Source organism: Ovis aries, chromosome 1, assembly GCF_016772045.2.
Source record: "Ovis aries strain OAR_USU_Benz2616 breed Rambouillet chromosome 1, ARS-UI_Ramb_v3.0, whole genome shotgun sequence".
Lineage (NCBI taxonomy): Eukaryota > Metazoa > Chordata > Mammalia > Artiodactyla > Bovidae > Ovis > Ovis aries.
This window is the reverse complement of record NC_056054.1, coordinates 126,176,463-126,202,370: the sequence shown is the minus strand read 5'-3', so window position 1 is coordinate 126,202,370 and position 25,908 is coordinate 126,176,463. Positions and strand designations below refer to the sequence as shown.

At 39.7% G+C, this 25,908-nt stretch overlaps 2 protein-coding genes across 2 annotated transcripts; both read right to left on the bottom strand.

Annotated features, from left to right (window-relative positions):
• Positions 1 to 7,284: 7,284 nt before the first annotated feature.
• On the bottom strand, positions 7,285 to 8,997 carry LOC101106296 (keratin-associated protein 27-1). Its single transcript, XM_004002777.6, has one exon. It carries the CDS (start codon positions 8,995 to 8,997, stop codon positions 8,329 to 8,331), a length of 669 nt encoding a protein of 222 aa, XP_004002826.2. The 3' UTR covers positions 7,285 to 8,328.
• Positions 8,998 to 18,367: 9,370 nt separating this feature from the next.
• Positions 18,368 to 22,728, bottom strand: LOC114109376 (keratin-associated protein 13-4-like). The gene is given in 3 exon segments (XM_042243552.1): positions 18,368 to 18,867; positions 18,870 to 18,983; positions 22,614 to 22,728. Coding segments are annotated over 3 exon segments (729 nt in total).
• Positions 22,729 to 25,908: the final 3,180 nt, after the last annotated feature.

The following is a 25,908-nucleotide window of genomic DNA, read 5'->3' as shown; positions in this document are numbered from 1 at the left end:
GAGAAGAATATTCTGGCTTCAGGAAAGGTGTCAGTGACTGGGATGCAACAGAACACAAAATACTGTCTCATATCCTGTTAGATTCTTTAAATTGCTCAACATTTTCAGAAGGATAATTATTTAACTTAAAAAATGGTAGAAACTATTGATTATGAAAAATGAACTTGCTAACATCATTCAGACAACTGAGCTTATGTTGTCGAAAACATAGTTTGAACTCCATACCATCCAAATACTTTCCCTGACACCTAGGTATGTTGATTTCACATGATTTGGAGTTACTCTTCTTTTCTCAGATGTTAAAAAATCTATATAAACTTCAATGAAATATGCCTAATTTATTTCTAGAATTTATTCCTGGGTTATAAATAAATAAAACATCCAATCAATTATACTAAATTCTCTGACTGTAGCCTCTACAGACTCATAGCAAAATAATATACCAGACCAAGTATTTTCAATCAAATTATTTCTACAGACCTTTCATATGACACAGAAATTTTCCCCACATTTGATCCGATCTAGTTATAAAAAGCCTAATATTAATATAATCAGGTTGTTAGAGCTTATACTTCAAACTCCAAAGTCCAACTCACCAGATTAAAATGCTGGCCACACATTTACTCTTTGTATTATCTTGGACAACCTACTTTATTTGTCTGGATTTTCATCCTCACTGAAAAAAGGAACTTAATGAATCATACTTCCCCAATTGGACAGTTTGAGTTTACAGTGATGAAGTATACGTGCACAGTGTTTGTTAAATCATTCAGTTCAGTTCAGTTACTCTGTCGTGTCTGACCCTTTGCGACCCAATGGACTATAGCACACCAGTCCTCCCTGTCCGTCACCAACTCCCAGAGTCTACCCAAACTCATGTCCATTGAGTCGGTGATGCCATCCAACCATCTCATCTTCTATCGTCCCCTACTCCTCCTGCCCTCAATCATTCCCAGCATCATGGTCATTTGAAACAAGTCAGTTCTTTGATCAGGTGGCCAACGTATTGGAGTTTCAGCTTCAGCATCAGTCCTTCCAATGAACACTCAGGGCTGATCTCCTTTAGGATGGACTGGTTGGATCTCCTTGCAGTTCAAGGGACCCTCAAGAGGCTTCTCTAACAGCACAGTTCAAAAGCATTAGTTCTTCAGTGCTCCACTTTCTTTACAGTCCAAATCTCACATCCATACATGACCACTGGAAAAACCATAGCCTTGACAAGATGGACCTTTGTTGGCAAAGTAATGTCTCTGCTCTTTAATATGCTGTCTAGGTTGGTCATAGCTTTTCTTCCAAGGAGCAAGTGCCTTTTACTTTCATGGCTGCAGTCACCATCTGCAGTGATTTTGGAGCCCCCCAAAAATAAAGTCTGCCAATATTTCCCCATCTATTTGCTATGAAGTGATGGGACCGGATGCCATGATCTTAGTTTTCTGAATGTTGAGCTTTGAGCCCACTTTCTCACTCTCCTCTTTCGCTTTCATTGAGAGGCTCTTTAGTTATTCTTTGCCGTAAGGGTGGTGTCATCTGCATTCTGAGGTTGACATTTCTTCTGGCAATCTTGATTCCAGCTTGTGCTTCATCCAGTCCAGCATTTCTCATGATGTACTCTGCATATAAGTTAAATAAGCAGAGTGACAATATGCAACCTGATCTACTCCTTTTCCTTTTTGGAACCAGTCTGTTGTTTCATGCCCAGTTCTAACTATTGCTTCCTGACCTGCATACAAATTTCTCAAGAGGCAGGTCAGGTGGTCTGTATTCCCATCTCTTTCAGAATTTTCCAGTTTATTGTGATCCACACAGTCAAAGGCTTTGGCATAGTCAATAAAGCAGAAATAGATGTTTTTCTGGAACTCTCTTGCTTTTTCTATGATCCAGTAGATGTTGGCAATTTGATCTCTGGTTCTTCTGCCTTTTCTAAAACTAGCTTGAACATCTGGAAGTCACAGTTCATTAGGATCAAATTAATAAGAGATATTTTATGCTTCTTGACGTAGTATTGCATAGACAAGGAAATGTCCTTTAAATTCTTTAAGAATCTGCCTTCAATGCAGGAGACCCTGGTTCAGTTCCTGGGTCTAGAATTTCCCCTTGAGAAGGGATAAGCCACCTACTCCAGTATTCTTGGTCTTTCCTGGTGGCTCAGATGGTAAAGAATCCATCTGCAATGATGGGAGACCTGAGTTCAATCTCTGGATTGGGTATATATCTTGGAGAAGGGCATGGCAACCTACTCTTGTATTCTTTCTTGGTAGGCTACAATCCATGGGGTCGCAAAAAGTTGCACATGACTGAGTGACTAAGCACCACACAGCACAGCTTCTAGGAAGGGAAAAAAAAAAAAAACAAAAAAACATGCTGTTAAGCTACCTACATTTTGAAAAACCTAGGGTAAGTAATGTCAATACACAAATTCTATCAAAGGCTTTCTGTTCAGGCAAGAAGAAATTCCTTGCACTATGAAGAATGTTCTATAGCATGTCCCCACTGAAACATTTCTACAGTTTTTAAGAGTACTATACAGACAGAGTCATGTTCCATACTACCTATGTCCATTGTGCTATAATGAGTAGCTTTTCTTGATCGCTAACCTAAAATTTAAATTCAGTATAGAGAAATCATGAAAATGTGGCTTAGGTCCAAGAAGCAAATATCATGTAAAGTACCTGATGGTTTCTTGCATATTTTGACACAAACATCCCAAGAAGCCTTTAGTGGGCATGACACCATTTAGCTGTCACAATTATCCAATGAATTAGGTATTATCTACATTTTACAATGAAGGGGGGAAAGTTATGACCAACCTAGACAGCATATTGAAAAGCAGAGACATTACTTTGTCAACAAAGGTCCATCTTGTCAAGGCTATGGTTTTTCCAGTGGTCATGTATGGATGTGAGAGTTGGACTATAAAGAAAGCTGAGTGCTGAAGAATTGATGCTTTTGAACTGTGGTGTTGGAGAAGCCTCTTGAGAGTCCCTTGGACAGCAAGGAGATCTAACCAGTCCATCCTAAAGATACAGTCCTGGATGTTGATTGGAAGGACTGATGTTGAAGCTGAAACTTCAATATTTTGGACACCTGAAGCAAAGACCTGACTCATTTGAAAAGACCCTGATGCTGGGAAAGATTGAGGGCAGGAGGAGAAGGGGATGACAAAGGATGAAATAGTTGGATGGCATCACTGACTCAATGGACATGGGTGTGGGAGGACTCTGGGAGTTGGTGATGGACAGGGAGGCCTGGTGTGCTGTGGTTCATGGGGTCACAAAGTGTTGGATGCAACTGAGAGACTGAACTGAACTGAACAATGAAGGAACTGAATCTCAGAAATATAAACTTGTCCCAGGCACATAGTTAGGAAACGGCAGAATTTGTATTTAAACAAATGACAGTATTACTCACCTCAGTCATGTTCCACTCTTTGTGACCACATGGACTATAGTATAGCCCACAAGGCTCCTCTGTCCATGAGATTCTCCAGGCAAAAATGCTGGAGTGGGTAATCATTCCCTTCCCAGGGGATCTTCTTGACCCAGGGATTGAACCCAGGTCTCCTACATTGAAGACAGATTCTTTACTATCTGAACCACCATTTGAACAAGGTCTAGTCATAATCCAAGGCCAATTCCCACTACGCTAAACTGAATACAGAGCATCTCTTCACATCCACACCAGGCTCCATTCCAGTACCAAGATTCTGTAGCCCCTGAGTCCACAGAGTTTCTCTCTAGAAAGAGTTCCAATATGCTCCGTACCGGGTTAGGTTATATACTGGCTCCTTCTTCAGCTAACTTCTCAGGAGAGTTATCATGCTCATCCCAGAAAGAATGTGTGGCCCAGAGCAGTTGAACCCTTCCCTGTTTGAGTTACATTAGTGACAGTCTGCTCTACCAGCGAGTTTCATTTATGTCCACATGATTGGCTGTGACTGGAATCCCCTGAAGCTACCATGAGGAGGAGGTCTCCTTACTGCTGTCAATGCTGTGTTGCTGCCATCGCTGCTACAGCCAGAAGCTTTATGTCAATGTTTTTTGCAACAGGAACACTCTGATGTGATCTCCACGTGCTCTGTTGCTATTAACAGAATCAAAGTGTTCATTCAGCTTCTTTCAGACCTGCATCAGCTACCTCTCAACTGTGCGCCTTTACAGAAGCACCTGTGTAACTGGTGGTTTATGGATTTTAAATCTTCCTCTTTTGGATGACCTCTGCCTAACCTATTCACAGAGATGACAGGTAAATCAACACTAGCTTTGTCATAGAGATACTTGTCAGATATACTTGCCAGCCCACTTCAACAAAGGACAACACTTGGTTTTTAAGCCTGTCTGTTAGTGTAAGATACGGCTTGTGTCTTTTCAGATACAAAACAGCTTAATTTCTCAGTTTTGGATGAATAGCTTTCCTAATATGTCATAGGTTTCAGAGTTTATCTACGTATCCCTGCCTTCACCTTTCATATTGAGTCTCTGAGCTTGCAAAAGGTGTTGCTAAATTTTACTAAACATTTTCTATACACAAAGTCATGTGCTGATCTCTTTCAAATTACTAACTTATTAGGTCTCACCATGGTCATACCATTATCATCTCAATTCTGTAGGTGAGTAAGCTGAAACGGAGAATGGTTAAAAAACTTACACATACCACACAGCTGGGATTCAAACATCCTTCACCAACACAGCTAAGGAAATCTGATTTCAGAATCCATGCCTGTAACCACTACTTTATGTTGGCTGAAAATGAGAGATCCATTAAGACCACATCCACATTTCTCTAATAATGAGTGATGTTGAGCATCTTTCCATATGTTTGTTAGCCATCCGTATGTCTTCTTTGGAGAAATGTCTATTTAGTTCTTTGGCCCATTTTTTTGATTGGGTCATTTATTTTTCCGGAATTGATCTGCATAAGTTGCTTGTATATTTTTGAGATTAGTTGTTTGTCAGTTGCTTCATTTGCTATTATTTTCTCCCATTCAGAAGGCTGTCTTTTCACCTTGCTCATAGTTTCCTTTGTTGTGCAGAAGCTTTTAATTTTAATTAGATCCCATTTGTTTATTTTTGCTTTTATTTCCAGAATTCTGGGAGGTGGACCATAGAGGATCCTGCTGTGATTTATGTCGGAGAGTGTTTTGCCTATGTTCTCCTCTAGGAGTGTTATAGTTTCTGGTCTTACATTTAGATCTTTAATCCATTTTGAGTTTATTTTTGTGTTGTGGTGTTAGAAAGTGATGTAGTTTCATTCTTTTAAAAGTGGTTGACCAGTTTTCCCAGCACCACTTGTTAAAGAGACTGTCTTTACTCCATTGTATATTCTTGCCTCCTTTGTCAAAGATAAGGTGTCCATATGTGTGTGGATTTATCTCTGGGCTTTCTATTTTGTTCCATTGATCTATATGTCTGTCTTTGTGCCAGTATCATACTGTCTTGATGACTGTGGCTTTGTAGTAGAGCCTGAAGTCAGGCAACTTGATTCCTCCAGTTCCCTTCTTCTTTCTCAAGATTGCTTTGGCTATTCGAAGGTTTTTGTATTTCCATACAAATCTTGAAATTATTTGTTCCAGTTCTGTGAAAAATACCGCTGGTAGCTTGATAGGGATTGCACTGAATCTGTAGATTGCTTTGGGTAGTATACTCATTTTCACTATATTGATTCTTCTGATCACATCAGTCAGAATGGCTGCGATCCAAAAGTCTGTAAGCAATAAATGCTGAAGCGGATGTGGAGAAAAGGGAACCCTCTTGCACTGTTGGTGGGAATGCAAACTAGTACAGCCACTATGGAGAACAGTGTGGAGATTCCTTAAAAAATTGCAAATAGAACTGCCTTATGACCCAGCAATCCCACTGCTGGGCATACACACTGAGGAAACCAGAATAGAAAGAGACACATGTACCCCAATGTTTATCACAGCACTGTTTATAATAGCCAGGACGTGGAAACAACCTAGATGTCCATCAGCAGATGAATGGATAAGAAAGCTGTGGTACATATACACAATAGAGTATTACTCAGCCATCAAAAAGAATACATTTGAATCAGTTCTAATGAGATGGATGAAACTGGAGCTGATTATACAGAGTGAAGTAAGCCAGAAAGAAAAACACCAATACAGTATACTAACACATATATATGGAATTTAGAAAGATGGTAATGATGACCCTGTATGCGAGACAGCAAAAGAGACACAGATGTGTAGAGTGGACTTTTGGACTGTGAGGGAGAGGGAGAGGGTGGGATGATTTGGGAGAATGGCATTGAAACATGTATAATATCATGTAAGAAATGAATCGCCAGTCTAGGTTCAATGCAGGATACAGGATGCTTGGGGCTGGTGCATGGGGATGATCCAGAGAGATGATATGGGGTAGGAGGTGGGAGGGAGGTTCATGTTTGGGAACTCATGTACACCCGTAGTGGATTCATGTCAATGTATGGCAAAACCAATACAGTATTGTAAATTAAAATAAAGTAAAAATAAAATAAAATGTAAAAAAAAGAAAAGACAACATCCACAGCTTCTTAATAGCCAAGCTGTTCTAAACAAAGTTAATGAGTCTTCATATATTCTAACCCTGTGGTTTAATCATCTTCGTATTTAGCATGCACCTCTGCTTTGACTGATGGTTGACTACCACCAATGTGCTTTCCTACTCTGATCCATACTGTACACTCTGGTGCTGGAGAAGACTCTTGAGAGTTCCTTGGGCAGCAAGAAGATCAAACCAGTCAGTCCTAAAGGAAATCAGCCTAGAACATTCATTGGAAGAACTGATGCTGAACTGAAGATTTGATACCTCAGCCACCTGATGACAAGAATTGACTCATTGAAAACGATCCTGATTCTAGGAAAGATTTAGGATAGGAGGCAAAAGCGGTGGCAGAGGATAAGGTGGGTGGATGGCATCACTGACTCAATGGACATGAATCTGAGAAAACTCTGGGAGATAGTGAAAAACAGGGAAGTTTGTCAAGCTGCAGTTCATGGTGTCTGCACACAAAGAATCAGATGTGACTAAGTGACTGAACAACAAAATCTGGTATACAAACCATGGTAAGGGATCATGTTCTCTTTTATGCTTCCGAATACTGAGTTGGCTTCCAGAAAGTTTGTTTGTATTTTTCTATAGTAACTTCCGGAAAAACCTGAATGAACTTTTGGGCCAACTTTTGGCGAACTATTTACACTTTTAATCCAATTGGGTGGAATGTGGGGGTAACGGTAACCTAAAACCCATAAAAATGTGAAATAAAAATAATAGTAACAATTGCTTGTGAGGTAAATAAAGTAAATTTATTTACTACAAAGAATATTTTCCAAAATCACACACCCCAAAACACTTAAATAGTGAAAAGAGAATAGCAGAACACCAGAATAGCAGAAATGTAGTGAATATGCTAAACCTGAACTTATCATATTCAAACTAGTCCATGGTTATGCAGTTTATGGAGGTGAAATTCAAAACTGTCTTGCACTTGTCAGACAATAGGTTCAATGTAATAGTTAACTAAAAGAATGCTGTATTACAGTAAATAGAATAATGATGGACAGTGAGGAGACACAGATTTGAGTTGTGGTTTGATGTTATTAACTATATGAGCAACCTCTGATACAGTTGAAGCCAGCAGAGTTCACAGGACTCAATGGGTTTCAAGGCATCTTTAAACTCTAGTATTATGTTTTTCTGATATCAGTAGCCCATTATCTTTATTATAGCATGTTATAATAAGCCAGATTCAATGATTAGTGTTTCCACTGATAATAATCAGTAGTCAAAGTGTAGTGTGGACTTTTTAAGTATTCATGTTAGTCCCTGGTGGCAATTCTTATTTCTCTATAATAAATAGTGTCCTAGTGACCTAAAATAGCATACTTTCCCATCAGCTTACCACCAGTTTCTTTAGTAGCTCAGTCTTGTCCAACTCTTTTGCAATTCCATAGACTATAGCCTGCCAGGCTCCTCTGTCCATGGGATTTCCAGGCAAAAATACTGGAGTGAGTTGCCAGTTTCTTCTCCAGGGGGTCTTCTTGGCCCAGGAATCGCCCCCGAGGCTGCTGCCATGACTCCTCCATTGCTGGAAGGTTCTTTACCACTGAGCCACTCGAGAAGCCTAGGTTACCACCAGAAATGCTCAAAAAAGAAAAAAAAAAGTAAAAAAATTTCTCTTTGGAGACAGCACAGGATGGTTCATTCACTCACAAACAGGCAAAAATAGCTTGTGTTTAGAGAAGGAAAAGATCCTTTTTTTCAGGACTCAATTTATGAAACTTAAAATCTGAGTCTCCCGACACATTCTGCAGATTCTTCACTCAGTAGGCAATTACAAACCACCAGTAACACAGCAAGTTGGCTCATAAGTGTTAGAAGTTTCCAGGAGCTGTGACTCTGGTGTGACATAGACCAAAGAGCTACAGGAACTGGATTCAGGGCTCTGAGCTTGGCTCTGGCTACAGTCGCAGTCCAGAGTCTGGCAACTCTTAGACACATAAGTCTTGGGTGGACAAGACTTCGCCATGTTGCTCACAGGTAGGCAGCTCTGGACTACAGAACACATTTGCTGGCTACTTTCTGACTGGCAAGGCTGAGAAACACACTCCAACACTGCCGAGGAACTTCTTGACTGGCATGCTGTGCTTTCACAGGGCCTGGAATTAGAACAAGTTGTTTGGACGACTCTGGAGACACAGGCATTTTGCACACAGCTCTCCTCTGTGTGTAATTCCCGTTCATCTTCAGGTACTGTGCAGCTGGTGGTTTCCCTGCAGGTTTCTGGAAAGTTGTCCAGGAGCCAGGTCTTGCTGTAGCAACTGCTGGGTAAAAAGAATCCATCTTCAAAGTTTATAACATTCGAGTCATGTATGATGGCAGAGAGAGGTGGGGCATTGTAGAAGTTCTTGAGTGAGTGGATGGGTCTCTGGGTCATATTGTGAAAATCCTTGATTGAGTTGGTCCCAGGGACGCAACATGCTGGCCTGAAGATCAAATTCATTACTTAGGAGGTTATATACTCTGAAAACTGGGTGTTGGCTTCTTTTCATGACTCTTGCTACTTCATTGCTTAAGCTTATTGGAAGGATAGCATCTCATTAACACTTTGCTTACTTATATATGAGGATAATGTTTTATTAGCAAAGAAGCCAGTCCACTTTGAATCTTCAAAATGGCTTTCATGTTAGCCCCAAAGCTGACTCATTCGGGTGGGGCTTGTCAAATATGAGTCCCAACAAGTCACCAAGCTAACATTTTTTTTTTCCCCCTTAGTCACCATGACTTTCTATATTGGTAAATGGACTATAAAGAATATATGTAGAAATAGCCAATTGCATAGTGATTAATATTCAGTGCTGTCATTTTGAGAAATGGCATCTAAGCAGAACTTGATAATATAATCAAAGCATTTTTCAGTAAGAGGTTGATTTGATTTTAATTGCCCTCATTCTCCTTTGAACTCTTCACCCAAAGTACTGAATCTGACCATTGCCCTATAAACATCTTTCCCTTTGTCTGACATTTTGTTCCCCTCATCTTACTGAAAGCAAAATTTAAATGTTAACTCTTTTTAAAGCTTTCCTTCAATTTTCCTGGTCAGATGTTATTACTTATTCCTCTGAATTAGCAACGGATTCTGACACATTCATTGTTTTGATTATATTTTATACCAAGTAGTAAATTTATTTATCTTTGTGCTTGATAATCTGCCTTTGTAAGAAACCTGTTTCAAGTATGCTTTACTTTTTATTTTTATTTTTTTTTAAACTCAGCGTTTCATTTTTGATGGAAGAATGATCAGCTCCTACATTTATCAGCTATTATGCTGTACTTAGGGTAGTTTATAGCCCAAGACCTAGAAACACGATTTCTCTAACATATTCTGCAACTTATTTCCTTCAGCTTATGACAGTGGAATGACAGAAGTATATTTTTAGACCAGCTCTCTGGTCTACCTGTCTTGGTCTGAAGCAAACCAAGAACACTCAGGAACTTTGAACAACCCTTATACAAGCTCTTCTTTAATACATAATGGACCAAGGATATTATATACTTAAAAGGACACCTCTGAGTGTCCACATTCAGCTTGACAGGTTGTACACTCAATTTGTGTATAATGTTTTTGTAATGCTGGCAAATCATTTATAATTTTGCAGGGCCACTTTTGTGAGATGAAAGATCCCATTATGCCCTCTACATGAACCCTACAACAAACCATTTAATGTTTATGCACGTTTGTATTCATCATTACACAAAAGCTTCTCTTCTTCAAAGTGGTAAATGGATTCTCATTGCTCTTAAAAATGAGACCCATTCTCCTACAGCACCATCTAAGACCTGATTGCTGCCTATTTTTTTTTCCAAATCTCATCACTTTCTTCTGCCCAAAATGCTCTATGCTCCCAAGTCTTTACCTAGTTCCTTGAACATGCCAAGCCTTTCCTTGCTTCAGTATTTTGCACATGCTGTTTTCTGTTTCATTCCTTCACTGCCCTCTCCCTCTCCATATACAGCTCCCTTCCTCATATTTTGTCTCAACTTAAATGCTCCTCTTAAGTTCTTTCCTTCATCTTTCCAGTTGAAAAAAAGTCACATTCTCAGAGAATCAGTTTTTTTTTTCCTTCACAATACTTATCTCAGCTTATAATGATTTTGTTTCTTTCTTATGTCTTTGTCATCACACTCAAAGTTCCATAAAGGCAAGAAATATATATCTTTCTCACTACTGTATCCTTAACTCTAAACACCGTGCCTGGCTGGTACATAATAAGAGCTCCATCAGTGTGTTTTGAAACATTAATTAATAGAAGTTGTTAAGTAAAAATTCACTCAAATTACAGCTAAAGTCTTAAGGTATACAGTTCTGAAACTGGAACATACCCAAGAATTGGCAAGGGCACAGAGGTTATAAAAAAGAGATAATAATAACCATGCCTACCTGAAAGGTAAATAAGTAAAATCAGTGAAATAAGAAGAAAATCATTAAGGAAGGCTCTTATTAGCTGAATCAATTATTTTAGAATATTTGATTGCCCATAGAAACAACACAGGCAAATGTTTTTGAAAGTTTTTACCGAGCAAAACGGCAGTACTTTTCACTGTCAGCAGAGTCCTTTGCCAAATTCTGAGGGGCAAAGACAGGACACCATCCAGGCCAACATTCACACAATTATCTTCAGCAGTTAACCTCTTTATTAACCTCACAATGTGTAGTAAATTAGTGCATACCAGTGCAGTTCCAAATCTCCACATGAAGACAGTGTCAGTTGTGAGTAGGTCTGTCATTTGTGAATAAGGCTGCTCTGTGAGTTCTTTTCTGTTGGGATGAGGCATTAACTTGAACATTCTGTCTAATTAAGTGTTGAATTAACAGATGTTCCAGTATACAGTTTTGATTTTAACTGGTGCTGAGTTTATAGAGGGAGTGGCCTGGCATATTTCAACATAATGATGTAGGTTAGGACAACTAGTCACCTTGGAAATGTTTTCATTCAACTCACTGAAAATTAAACATTAGTTCTGTAGGCACTTGAAACTGATAATTATGTAGTCTATTTCCTAGAATTCTTGAGAAAAAATAAGTAGAATAATTATCTGATGGCTTATGGCGACTGGATTCTTTGCTACTAAATTGTTGAACAGCAATTTACTGGTCTTGAAGTCAACATGATTGCAGATAAAGTGGCACCTCCTACCCACCAGAGGGTGGAATATCAACATTTGCAGTGGCATGCTAAGTCACTTTAGTGGTGTCCAACTCTGCAGCCCTGTGAACTGTAGCCTGTCAGATTCCTCTGTCCATGGAATTTTCCAGGCAGGAATACTGGAGTGGGTGGCCATTTCCTACTGAGATGATATATATAGTATCAGATCGCCTGCCGCATTTTGAGTGATAAATGAGTGAAAGTATTTCCAATCAAATTAAAGATCATCTTACAGACCAAGACGGTGTTCTTATGGCAACATCAGTCTGGGGTTGCTACCATACTATAAAGTAAAATAAAAGAGTCTTTTTTGTGTTTTTGAGATTATGTTGTTTATGGCTGTAAATGTCACACATTCTGAGACCCTTTTAAGGGTTAGAAGGTGTTTATCATTTTCATCAAATGTCTAGCCAGCCCGTCTCCATCTCTCAGGAACTTAGCACATGGTTGTTGTAAAGTTGAGTAGTTTATATTGTTTTTATATTGATTATGTTGCTACATCAGACTTCTAATCACTGGTACAACTGTATCAAGGTAAACAAAAATTCACAAATGAAAGTCACCCTTCTGCATTTAGAAAAGGCAGAGGAACCAGAGATCAAATTGCCAACATCTGCTGGATCTAGAAAAAGCAAGAGAATTCCAGCAAAACATCTGCTTCTGCTCCATTGCCTACATTAAAGCCTTTGACTGTGTGGATCACAACAAACTGTGGAAAATTCTTAAAGAGATGGGAATAATAAAACATCTTACCTGCCTCCTGAGAAATCTGTGTGCAGGTCAAGAAGCAACATTTAGAACCAGACATGGAACAACAGACTGGTTCCAAATTGGGAAAGGAGTACATCAAGGCTGCATATTGTCACCCTGTTTATTTAACATATACGCAGAGTAAATTATGCAAAATGCCAGGCTGGATGAAACACAAGCTGGAATCAAGATTGCTGGGAGAAATAACAATAACCTCAGATATGCAGATGACACCACCCTTATGGCAGAAAGTGAAGAGGAACTAAAGAGCCTCTTGATTACAGTGAAGGAAGAGACTGAAAATTTGGCTTAAAACTTAACATTCAAAAAGTGAAAAATTTGGCACTTGTTCCCATCACTTCATGGCAAATAGGTGGGGAAAAAGTGTAAACAATGAAAAACTTCATTTTCTTGGCCTCCAAAATCACTGTGGACAGTGACTGCAGCCATGAAATTAAGATGCTTGCTCCTTGAAAGAAAAGCTATGACAAACATAGACATTCTATTAAAAAGCAGAGGCATTACTTTGCCAACAAGGGTTGATATAGTCAAAGCTGTAATTTTTCCAGTAGTCATGTATGGATGTGAGCGTTGGACTATAAAGAAGGCTGAGTGCCAAAGGATTGATGCTTTCAAACTGTGGTGTTAAAGGCTCTTGAGAGTCCCTTAGACTGCAAGGAGATCAAACCAGTAAATCCTAAAGGAAATCAACCCTGAATATTCATTGGAGGGACTGATGCTGAAGCTGAAGCTTCAATACTTTCTAAGAGCTGACTCATTGAAAAAGACCTGATGTCAGGAAAGATTGAAGGCAGGAAGAGATGGAAATGACAGAGGATGAGATAGTTGTATGGCATTACTGACTCAATGGACATAGTTTGAACAGACTCTGAGAAACCTGGCATGCTGCAGCTCAAGGGGTTGCAAAGATTCAGGCACAACTTAGCTACCAAACACAAGATGCCATGCATACAGGTAGAAATCCACAACTATAAATTAGAAGTTCTGTTATATTTGAGATAACAGAAACCTCAGATATGCAGATGGCACCACCCTTAGGGCAGAAAGTGAAGAGGAACAAAAGAACCTCTTGAAGTGAAACAGGAGAGTGAAAAAGTTGGCTTGAAGCTCAACATTCAGAAAACTAAGATCATGGCATCTGGTCCCATCACTTCATGGGAAATAGATGGGGAAACAGTAGCAACAGTGTCAAATTTTATCTTTCTGGGCTCCAAAATCACTGCAGATGGTGACTGCAGCCATGAAATTAAAAGACGCTTACTCCTTGGAAGGAAACTTATGACCAACTTAGACAGCATATTAAAAATCAGAGACATTACTTTGTCAACAAAGGTCCATCTAGTCAAGGCTATGGTTTTTCCAATAGTCATGTATGGGTGTAAGAGTCGGACTATAAAGAAAGCTGAGTGCCGAAGAATTGATGCTTTTGAACTGTGTTGTTGGAGAAGATGCTTGAGAGTCCCTTGGACTGCAAAGAGATCCAACCCGTCCATCCTAGAGGACATCAGTCTTGGGTGTTCATTGGAAGGACTGATGTTGAAGCTGAAACTTGATGTGAAGAGCTGACTCATTTGAAAAGATCCTGATGCTGGGATAGATTGAGGGCAGGAGGAGAAGGGGATGACAGAGGTTGAGATGGTTGGATGGCATCACTGACTCAATGGACCTGAGTTTGGGTAAACTCTGGGAGTTGGTGGTAGACAGTGGGGCCTGGCGTGCTGTGGTTCTTGGGGTCACAAAGACTCAGACACAACTGAGCAACTGAACTGAACTGAACTCAACTGCAAGTAAATAAAAAGTTCGCTTCTCTGGACAGAAACACATGAAGAAAGAAAGTGTTAGTTGCTCAATCATGTGCAACTCTTTGCGACCTCTTGGACTGCAGCTCAACAGGCTCCTCTGTCCATGGGATTTTCCATCAAGGATACTGGAGTGGGTTGCCATTTCCTTCTCCAGGGGATCTTCCCCACCATGGGATCAAGCCCAGGTCTCCTGCAATGCAGGCATATTCTTTACTGACTAAGTTAGAGCTTCCCTTGTACACATGAATCCACCTCAAAAGAAGGTGTTAAGGGGAATGATCTGTTTCCTTTAGACATTGTTGTTCTTGAGTTGCTAAGCTGTGTCCAACTCCGTTAGATATCAATTTCTGTAAACTAAGTCAAGTACCATGTAAAACTCCTCAGGCAATGAAATAGATATGGTAGAATTTTTAGGCTCTAGAATACTTAAAATCATGACACTATAACCATAATATTCATAGAAGGCAATGGCACCCCACTCCAGTACTCTTGCCTGGAAAATCCCATGGATGGAGGAGCCTGGTGGGCTGCAGTCCATGGGGTCGCTAAGAGTCAGACACGACTGAGTGACTTCACTTTCACTTTTCACTTTCATGCATTGGAGAAGGAAATGGCAACCCACTCCAGTGTTCTTGCCTGGAGAATCCCAGGGACGGGTGAGCCTGGTGGGCTGCCGTCTATGGGGTCGCACAGAGTCAGGCACGACTGAAGCGACTTAGCAGCAGCAGCAACCATAATATTGATCCTGTGTGGAATATGGAAATACTCTTTCACCAACACTCTCTGTTTCTAATGATAAATAGATTCTCTTAGAATATGATCATAAAAGGATTCACACATAACAGCATTTCTTCTCTGAAACTATTTCTAAATAATTTTGCTTCCTGGAATAATTCTTAGCCATTCACAATTCAATCACATCAGATTTTGATTCAAAGAGTTGAAAAGAGAAAAAATTTTAAAAAAAGAGAAAAGTTAGATGATTACACACTGTCTATGAAAACTTTAATGAGGAGTAATTAAAACAAAAAGAATGAACCAGAGTATCTTAAGTATCTAAACATTAACTCTCATATTTTCCACCCCTTTGTTCATTATGTCTTGGATGTGAAAGTGTTATGGTTTATTATAGTAATTATGTAATTGCTTTTGTTCCTATCCTCAGATGTTCTTACTCTGGCCTTCCTCTGAGGTTAGCATATGGTGAAGTTATTTTTTTGCCTTTGTGTGATCCGAAAATGTGAATTTGCTTTTGAGTTCTTCCAGTTATCCTACGGGTAATGAGGTCGTGGTAATATGCCATTGAGATGGTGCTAAATCATTTCTGATGATAATGATGAACAAAGGATTGAAGACTTTGATGACAAGTAACTGACCTAAATAGAGTTCAACTAGCAAAAATGAATACATGCTTGTTGTCACTGACATAATATATTCTTCAGACTGTCATCCTCATCTCATTCATTCATTCATTAAATTAATTTTTACTGTCTTTACTACTTACAAAATTTTGTTAGACTAAATCCCATTGTATATATTGAAAATATAAGTGTAAGTACTGAACAAAATAATAGTTTAAATGAAATATTAAAACTAGTGCCTTTGTAATTAGCAAAATATAAGCATATATAATGCTAGCATTATATTCAGAATCATCAACTTTATTGATTTTGTAGTCTATTTAAGAGAAATGGGAGAAGAGATAGCGTTGTCATGGGTTTTGAAGGTTAAGAGAGATGTAGCATTAATTTTAGAAGTATTAGATCTGCACTCAGATCTGCACCATGTGTTCCTGGAAATGTGAGTAGTTGGCAACAATGCAGTATATGTTGGTGGAGTGTATGTTTGTGGAGTGTGATGAGAAGAGAAAATGGGAGAGTGCAGAGCTGCAAGTGGTCTTTAATATTATATTAAGGAGTCTTTATAGCCAGTAAAGAACCCAACTGCAATGCAGGAGACCCAAGTTCGATCCCTGGGTTGGGAAGATCCCCTGGAGAAGGTAATGGCTACCAACTCCAATATTCTTGCCTGGAAAATACCTTGGACAGTTTGTAACCTGGTGGGCTACAGTCCATGGGGTCATGAAGAGTCAGGCACGACTGAGTGGCATACTTTCACCCTCACTTTTTTTTTTTTTAATTGAGAAAGAGATTGTTTTAGGTTTTAAAGGACTGTCTCATTTAGGAAAACTTTAGTTACAAGCAACTTAAACTGTAATTCAGCATAGCTTATATAATAATATGTATTAGCTCAAGACCAAAGTCCAGAAGTAAGGTGGTCCGGGCTCTGTTCCTCAGCATTCCTGTTGGTTTTACCCTCTTTCCCACAATGGTTTAGTTCTCAGGCCATATGCAAGATGGATGCAGCATTCCACAGAAGATGTGATAAAATGGAGACATGCTGGCTTCAAAAAACTCCATAAGATTTTTAACAAAAACATCTCTTAAGATTACTCCCTGTTTCTCATTGGCTTAAGTTAGACCACGTGCTCCCTTCTGAACTATTCCGTTTCAGTAGGAACTGGGATTGCCAGATTCAGTCCTGAAACCTGGGCCATAGCTATGTTAATATAAAAGAATAGGTGGATAAGACAGGATACGCAAGCAAAATTCAGTTATTGTGGGAAGAAGAGAGGGGAGAAAAACAGCTGTGAGGGCAATGAACAATATGTTACCCACATCCACCTAGATATCAACATTTTATTCCCACTTAGGTATTTCAAATGTAGATGTATGCATTTCATTAAACAAGAAAACTTAACAAAGTATCTGTTATCATATCCAAATATAAGCCCAAGATATCAAGTCCTCCATCTCAGTTAGTATTTCCTATTCATGATGCTGCCATATTTCCAGAAGTTGTCAGGAGAATTCTGTGAAACAGCTGGCCTTATACTGACCAAATAGAAGAGAGAATGAAGTCTGAACATCAACATGACTCAGAAGTCTAAACATCAACATGACTCTAATCTTTTTATTGCAATAAGATGAATCTGTGGTTAATTTCATCCGTACTTAAGATATTTGTTTCATTATCTGGGTTACTGTGGTCGGTTAACATCACGACCTCAGAATTTCATTAGAGCTTGCATAAGGTCACCTGATGTGAAGAGCTGACTCACTGGAAAAGACCCTGATGCTGAGAAAGATTGAGGGCAGGAGGAGAAGAGGACGACAGAGGATGAGATGGTTGGGTGGCATCACTGACTCAATGGACATGGGTTTGGGTAGACTCCAGGGGTTGGTGATGGACAGGAAGGCCTGGCATGCTGTGGTTCATGAGTCACAAAGAGTATAGGACACAACTGAGTGACTGAACTGAACTGAACTGAAGTCTATAAAAGTGGTAAAGAACCTTCTTGCCAATACAGGGGACATGAGAGACTCAGGTTCAATCCCTGGTTCTGGAAGATTCCCTGTAAGAGGGCCTAGCTACCCACTCCAGTATTCTTGCCTGGAGAATTCCATGAACAAAGGAACCTGGCAGGCTACTGTTCATGGGGTCAGAAAGAGTTCAACACGACTAAATTGACCTAGAATGCAAATCTGTAAAAAGGTCCTATAAAAGTATTTTGACAGTTCTTTAATCTAAAACAGCCAAGCTAGTACTTGCTGAAGCATCACTGCTGTTTCCTGAACTTTTCTGCTTGGCTCAGACCTATGACTAGTTTAACCAAAGTTAAAATGTCCTGATAAGGTGGTCACAAGAGAGCTTAGGATAATCTCCTGCCCACGCTCTAAGTCCACTTGCTCCAAATTCCAAGGAACCAGCTCTGCATTGGCAGGTAATTCTGCCAAACAGGGTGTCTGCTCCATAAATTAAATGCTTCTTTTTAGTCAAACAACAGGAGGTTTGTAATTCCCAACAGATAGCCTCTTAAAAAAATTGAATGGGAAGCTTTATGAACTGATATCAGCTTAAATAAGTTTACTTGAAAGGTAAAGAGATCTCCTGTTCTATTTTTAACTAGAGAAGTGAGGGAGGAAATATAGAAGACAGAATGTGTACTCTCTGAGATGGATTATTTTAATATTAATAGGATTTTTTTAAAAATTCCTCATCTAAGTAGTAGAATATAGACTCTGGCCAGGTATTAATAATAATAGCCAAGATTAGCTTTGAGGGAGATAACTGTGACGTCACAGTCTAGAACCCTTAAAAAGCTGAATAGTAGTAGAAGCCAGATATAGAAGGTTGATTGATCACAAGAAATTTGGCAGCTCCCAGAAGCCACGTACATTGAGTTGCAGAATCGGGATCTGTGGCTCAGGGAAGGGAAACCACAGACTCCGTAAACCAGGGGTCTGAAGCTATGGGATCCAATGCCCAATGAGTAGCAGGTTCTAGATCCATAGCCCAAGCAGTAGCCTCTGCTGGACCCACGGCTCAGGGATCCAGTGTGAATTGACTGGCAAGGACTGCAGAGCATGGAAATCCTTGGGTGGCAGAAGGGCACCTGACACCGGATGGGTTCATAGCACGTCTCCTGACTGTCAAGAGAGGAGTCCAGCTGGCAGGAGCTGGGAAAGCAGAAGTCAGTACTGTAGACCAGGTTGCTAGGGAAGGAGGAGTCACAGGAGGAGCCTGGTAGCACAGATGGTCCCCAAGGGAGCAGGAGGAGAAATTTCCAGAACAGCAGTTGTAGGACAATTTCACAAGTGATGTGAGTTCAGCTGAATTACTGTGAAAAGATGCTCTGATATCCTTGGCTTCTCCCAGGCATGTTTATATATAAATGTATATCTTCTTGGGAGGAGAAGGGGATGACAGAAGATGAGATGATTGAATGGCATCATCGACTCAATAGACACGAGTTTGAGCAAGCTCCAGGAGTTGGTGATGGACAGGGAAGCCTGGCGTGCTGCAGTCCATGGGGTCACAGAGTTGGACACGACTGAGCCACTGAATCGAACTGAATTGATATATTTTCACTCTGTTGAGTGTGATGCAGACCCTCCTCCTCCTTCTCCTTGTACAAGTCTTGTCATGAAAATGGCTAATTAACCTAGGCTATAGTTATCACTGAACACATGTATGTGTTTTCTTAATTTCAGTTCGGTTATTCTTGTTTATAGAAGCCACTCTGCTTCTCTCTCTTTTCTTCCTTTCCCCAGAAATAAATTGCTGTTTGCCTTCAAAGACGTTTGTGATGCATACAGACAGTGCCCTCGCTGCCCCTGAGCTTGACTGTGGGGATTTTGTGCCTTAGAGTGTAAATGATTACTCCTAACAGTTGTCAGCACTTTTTTCTCGGCTATTTATACATGCTTTATGGAGCCTATACTATGCGTAAAACACGGCAGATTGCGGGATCATTTAATCCTGGCAACAACTTTAGGAGATGGTCACCAGTTTAATAACCCAGATGTGACTGCCTCCAAAGCCACCAGGAACAACAATGTTGTGCTGACAACTCCAAAAGCTTAGCCTTTTAGCTGCAGGCATCCATAAACTATGAATGCCCATGCTCAGTTGCTCAGTCGTGTCCATTTCTTTGCAACCTCATGGACTGTAGCCCACCAGGCTCCTCTGTCCATGGGATTTTCCAGTCAAGGATACTGGAGTAGGTTGCCATTTCCTTCTCCAGGGAATCTTCCTGACCCAGTGATCGAATCTGTGTGTCTCCTGTGAATATCCCGCCTGTATATTCTAACCTATTTTATGAGAAACCAAATACAGCCACACACAAAAAAAGTTTCTTAATTATTTTATTTTTTTTCAGCATTCAAAGTTACCATAGAGATGGTTATTTCAAACTATTCTTCTATTTGTCTTCTCATTTACCTTATCATCATTAAACAATTCATGTTTGATCCTATATGGAATTATTGAATTCTTTTTCCACATGAGGCAGAGATTCTTTGGCAATCATGTAGACTATCACTGAGAATAATTGCTAAAAACTGGTATACTGTGAGTGAGTTGACTACCAATGAAATACATTTGCAAAAGCTTGAATTTTAATAGTGTGCTAACCTTTGGCAACTCAGTTGGGAGTAAGAAATGAGACACCTTAGACAGTAATTCATTTCACTCCCTGCTGAGCTTCTCTTTGGCTCAGCCTTCTAGAAAGACAAAGAAGCAAAAACGTACCTCCGTTTTAAGTAGTTAAAATTATCCTATCACTATAAAAAACAATGGTAGAAAGAAAGTCTTGGAATTAGAGAAACCTTTTTTATTCCCCACTTATTGTATATCCACCTTCTGTCTTAAAGCATCTTCTAGAAATTGGAAAACAAAAAAGCGATTTATGTAATTTGATCTTTTATATTTGTTTCCCAATGATTGTTTTCTCTAGTCTCCTCTAGTATTTACTTATATGGCACCAATGGAATTGTCTCTCCATTGTTTTGTTTACAAATTTCTGCCAAATGTCTTACTCACTTCCCCAAATCTGTCCCATTCCTCAAATCTAAAATCAAATTCCTCATATTTGAGAGGTGTTCGTCTCAACTGTTTAAAATTCTTCTACAATAAGGCTCTTAGTATCTTGCCAACTATCAATTTGGAGGGCCAAACATACACACACACACACACACACACACACACACACACACACACATGCACACAGCACACAGGAGTTAAAAGAGATGTCTTTTGAGGTGGATCATGCAGACTAAGATTTCAGTCACTTGAGCTTGCTGGACAGGCACATAAACATGTGTAAGAGTGGAATACCCTGAGGTTCCTCAGGATCTGCAAAGGGTTTAATTTTCTTTGAACCAGCATCTGGCACACTGTGGGTGCTCTAAATAATTTATAAAATGAAGGAATATATCAAGTCCTTAACTTTTTATTTTCACAGGATGGCTCAGTGGTAGAGGATCCCCCTGCAATGCAGGAGATGCACATTTGAACCCAGGATTGGGAAGATCCCCTGGAGAAGGAAATGGCAACCCACTCCAGTAATCTTGCCTGGGAAACTCCAAGGACAGAGAAGCCTGGTGGGCTACAATCCTTAGGGTCGGAAAAAGTCAGACTCAACTTAGTGCCTAAACCACTATGTATAAATCCTTGTATGCACAGTGATTGCTTATCTTTTAGAAGTTAACTTTAATGCAATGTCAAATGAATATAAACATTTCTTTCATAATTAAATATAATCCCCAAGCTAATAATAATCAGTTTAGTGCTTGAGGTGACCCTAGATTTCTGCCCCTCACCTCCAACCCAAGCAAAGTTGACTTTGTGGCCTTGATCGGTAACTATTTCTCTATCCAAAAGCTTCTAATGGTTCTGTTTTCTCAGACTTCACACATAGTTAACCTCTTCAATTCAAAAATCTTACTGTCTGGTGTGAAGTGGTACCTCATTGTGGTTTTGATTTGCATTTCTCTAATAATGAGTGATGTTGAGCATCTTTTCATGTGTTTGTTAGCCATCCGTATGTCTTCTTTGGAGAAATGTCTATTTAGTTCTTTGGCCCATTTTTGATTGGGTCGTTTATTTTTCTGGAGTTGAGCTGCAGAAGTTGCTTGTATATTTTTGAGATTAGTTGTTTGTCAGTTGCTTCATTTGCTATGAGGTACCACTTCACACCAGTCAGAATGGCTGCGATCCAAAAATCTGCAAGCAATAAATGCTGGAGAACAGTGTGGAGATTCCTTAAAAATTGCAAATAGAACTACCTTATGACCCAGCAATCCCACTTCTGGGCACTGTTTTATAATAGCCAGGACATGGAAACAACCTAGATGTCCATCAGCAGATGAATGGATAAGAAAGCTTTGGTACATATACACAATGGAGTATTACTCAGCAGTTAAAAAGAATTCATTTGAATCAGTTCTGATGAGATGGATGAAACTGGAGCCGATTATACAGAGTGAAGTAAGCCAGAAAGAAAAACACCAATACAGTATACTAACACATATATATGGAATTTAGGAAGATGGCAATGACGACCCTGTATGCAAGACAGGGAAAGAGACACAGATGTGTATAATGGACTTTTGGACTCAGAGGGAGAGGGAGAGGGTGGGATGATTTGGGAGAATGACATTCTAACATGTATACTATCATGTGAATTGAATCGCCAGTCTATGTCTGACGCAGGATGCAGCATGCTTGGGGCTGGTGCATGGGGATGACCAGAAAGATGTTATGGGAGGGAGGTGGGAGGGGGTTCATGTTTGGGAATGCATGTAAGAATTAAAGATTTTAAAATTTAAAAATTTAAAAAAAAATAAATTAAAAAAAAAAAAAAAAACAAAAATCTTACTGTCATTTCTTTAATAATTATATAGCTTTTCTGTTTTTGAGGACCATATTCTCTATAAAGATTTGTGTGATCAGTTTGCCAACTATCTAAATTCTTATGGCCTTTTCAATAAGCATACTGTTTTTCTCTGGTTTAACACTCTCCTGAAATTTCACTAGCATGGTCACCTTTATGCTACTAAGTGTGGACAGTTTGGGGATGATCTTACGCAAATGTTTAACTACATTCAACATAGACAGCTGTGTCCCTGATCTTGAAATATGCTCATCTATGTACTTCTGTGACAGCACACTCCTGATTTTCTATCTAACTTTCCCCTAGTTCAATTTACCCTTAGTTTAGTTTCCTGAATATAATGTTTCCTGAGGCTTGGCACTAGTCTCATCACTGGTTCTCTCTGTGGGGAAGACACTTCGTCATTATGCCTTGAAATACTATCAATAGTCTTCATCAAATGTATATTTCCAGTACAAATATCTTTTTTTATTCAAATTCTAGACCCAGATATCCACTCAGTAACCATTTCCACTTGGAGATTTAATAAGACTGTCAAAATTGTATGTGTATAAAGTTGAACTTTTTCTCTTCCCTAGGGAGGAATAAAAAATACTTTTTTCTCCTCTGAGTAAGCAGCATTTTGAACCACATAGTAGTTAAACTCAGAAACCTTGGAATCCTCTTAATATATCTATCTTCTCTAAATACGACCCATTCTGTCTTCCAAGTTGTTTGAGTGCTAAGCAGTTCTGGTGTAGAACCATTGTTCTAGAGCAAGAAAATCTCCTCCCTTGGTGGAACCACTGAAAGATCCTGAGGCAGGAGATAAATGGACCCTAGACTGACCAGTTTCCCACCTGTAGAAAGAAATTCCATAATAGAAATTCCTGCCCAAAGAAGAGATGAAGGACCACATAGTCCTCATTCTCGGGGAGAAGGAGATTTTTTCAACTACAAATGCACAGAAGGGCTCCTTGGAGATCTAAAGAGTGGTGATGGTGATCATCTCACAGTAAGTGATGGTAACTACCCATTGGCCTCTTTGCTAGAATCCACCATGGCTCAGAGATGCATGTGCACACACAGGAGACCTTAAGATAAAGCAAATATGGATTCAGAACCAGGCAAAGCAAGATGACTGGTCAAAGGGAGCCCAGAAGAAATGCCCCACGTTAGTGTTTCAAACTACCGTGAGGGTGCAATTTTCTGAGTTAGCCCCTGTGTCTATCTACACGTACTCTCCTTCCTAATAAATACTTTAGTTGTTTCACTATTTCCCATCTCTATGTGGAAATTCATTTCAACACAGCTGGCAGGCCAGGGCCTTGTCACTGGTCCCTGGTCCCTGGTGGTTTAGAGGCTAGGATTCAGCGTTCCCCCTGCCTTGGCCTTGACTTCTGTCTCTGGCCAGAAACCAAAGCCATGCTTCAAGCTGATACAAGCCAAGGTCACCTGAGATCAGCCTAACGTGGCTTATCTTATTTTCAAAAGGAAAATGTCCCCTCCAATCTTTTCTTTCTATCCTTGTCTGGTCAATCTTCATAAAACAAAAAAACTGGCCCTCTCACTGTCCCAGTGAAAGCTTTCCCATTGCTTCTAACACATATCCAATAAAACACACACCCTCTACTTGACTTGCAAGGTTGCCTTAACTTGTCTCTGCCCATGTCTCTAACCTCATTTTCACACCTTATTTCTCCTCTGTTCCAAACACACTGTCTCTGCCCTGCCATTAACACAGCTCAAGCTTTTTCCCTACCAGGACTTTCCTCTACCTTGAATATTCTTTCTTCATCTGGGTAATGAAGATAATTAAGCCTTTCCTCACTACTTAACCACTTTATCCCAGGATAAATTAGGTTCCCCTGTTATGATCACTATCATCCCTATAATTAATTTTATTATTTTTATAATATATTTATTCTGTAGATTGTCCTCTAAGCTAGAGCAGTGCAACCTTAATGAACCATCCCGTGAGAGTCTGTTATCGTCTGCCATGAGACAAATAATGTATATCAAGTAAATGAGTGCATTAGTTCCTTCATGAAGAACTCTGGCATGATTAAAAGGTATCAGCTTAACTAAATTATAGGCTTGGTAACACCATTGATTCACCTGGTCTATAACCCACTCTTTTATTCTTTACTTTTTATTTTCTACTGGAGTATAGCCAATTAACTATGTTATGATAGTTTCAGGTGAACAGCAAGGGACTCAGCCATGCATACAAAAATTGAGAGTGAAAGTCACTCAGTCATGTCTGACTTTACAGTCCATGGGATTCTCTGGGCCAGAATACTGGAGCAGGTAGCCTTTCCCTTCTCCAGGGGATCTTCCCAATGCAGGGAACAAACCCAGGTCTCCTGCATTGCAGGCCTTTTCTTTACCAGCTGAGTCACAAGGGAAGCCCCAAAATACTGAAGTGCGTAGGTTTTCCCTTCTCCAGCAGATCTTCCTGACTGAAAAATCGAACTGGGGTTTCCTACATTGCAGGTGGATTCTTTACCAGCTTATAAAAGTATCCATTCTCCCCCAAATTCCCCTCCCATCCAAGCTGCTGCATAACTTTGAGCAGAGTTCCATGTGCTATACAGTAGTTCCCTGTTGGTTATCCATTTTAAATATAATAGAGTGTACGCGTCCATCCCAAACTCCCTAACTATCCTTTCCCCCATCCTTCCCCACTGGGATCCATAAATTCATTCTCTACATCTGTGAGTACGACCCACTCTTAGTGACACATCTCTTACTGTGATCTCTTGGGAGAGACAATAACTACATTCTTTCTTGTTCAACAGTGAATACCCAGCTCAAGAACAATCAAAGTTACATAGTTGTTTCCCCATAAATACTTACTTAATGGATAAATTAGGGCTTCCCAGGTGGTTCAGTGGTAAATAATCTGTCTGCCAATGCAGGAGATACAACAGATGCAGCTTCAATCCCTGGGTTGGGAAGATCCCTTGGAGAAGGGAATAGTTACCCACTCCAGTATTCCTGCCTGAAAAATCCCATGGATAGAATAGCCTGATGAGCTGCATTCCATGAGGTTGAAAAAAGTCGAACACAACTAAACATGAACACAATGGATATTAGGGACTTAATGGTTTTATCATCACCCATCTTTTGTCTGTCTCTCTAAATCCAAACTTTTGCTTGATCCTCATATCCCCTTGGATGATTCACAAAACAGGAAACCCAGCAGAAGCTCAACTGCTCTCCTAAGCCTTCTAAACTATACCAGCTTCTAATTCCTTTGCACGCTACTATAGTTATTGTGTAGCCTCTAAGCAGGGCCTGGGAGATATTATGACCTTCCTTTTCCTTACTTCCTATATCTAGATAAGCATACCTTGCTATTTTTAAATCTGAAAAATGGTAAAATCTTTGTTTTTCTATTTTGCCATAATTCAGCC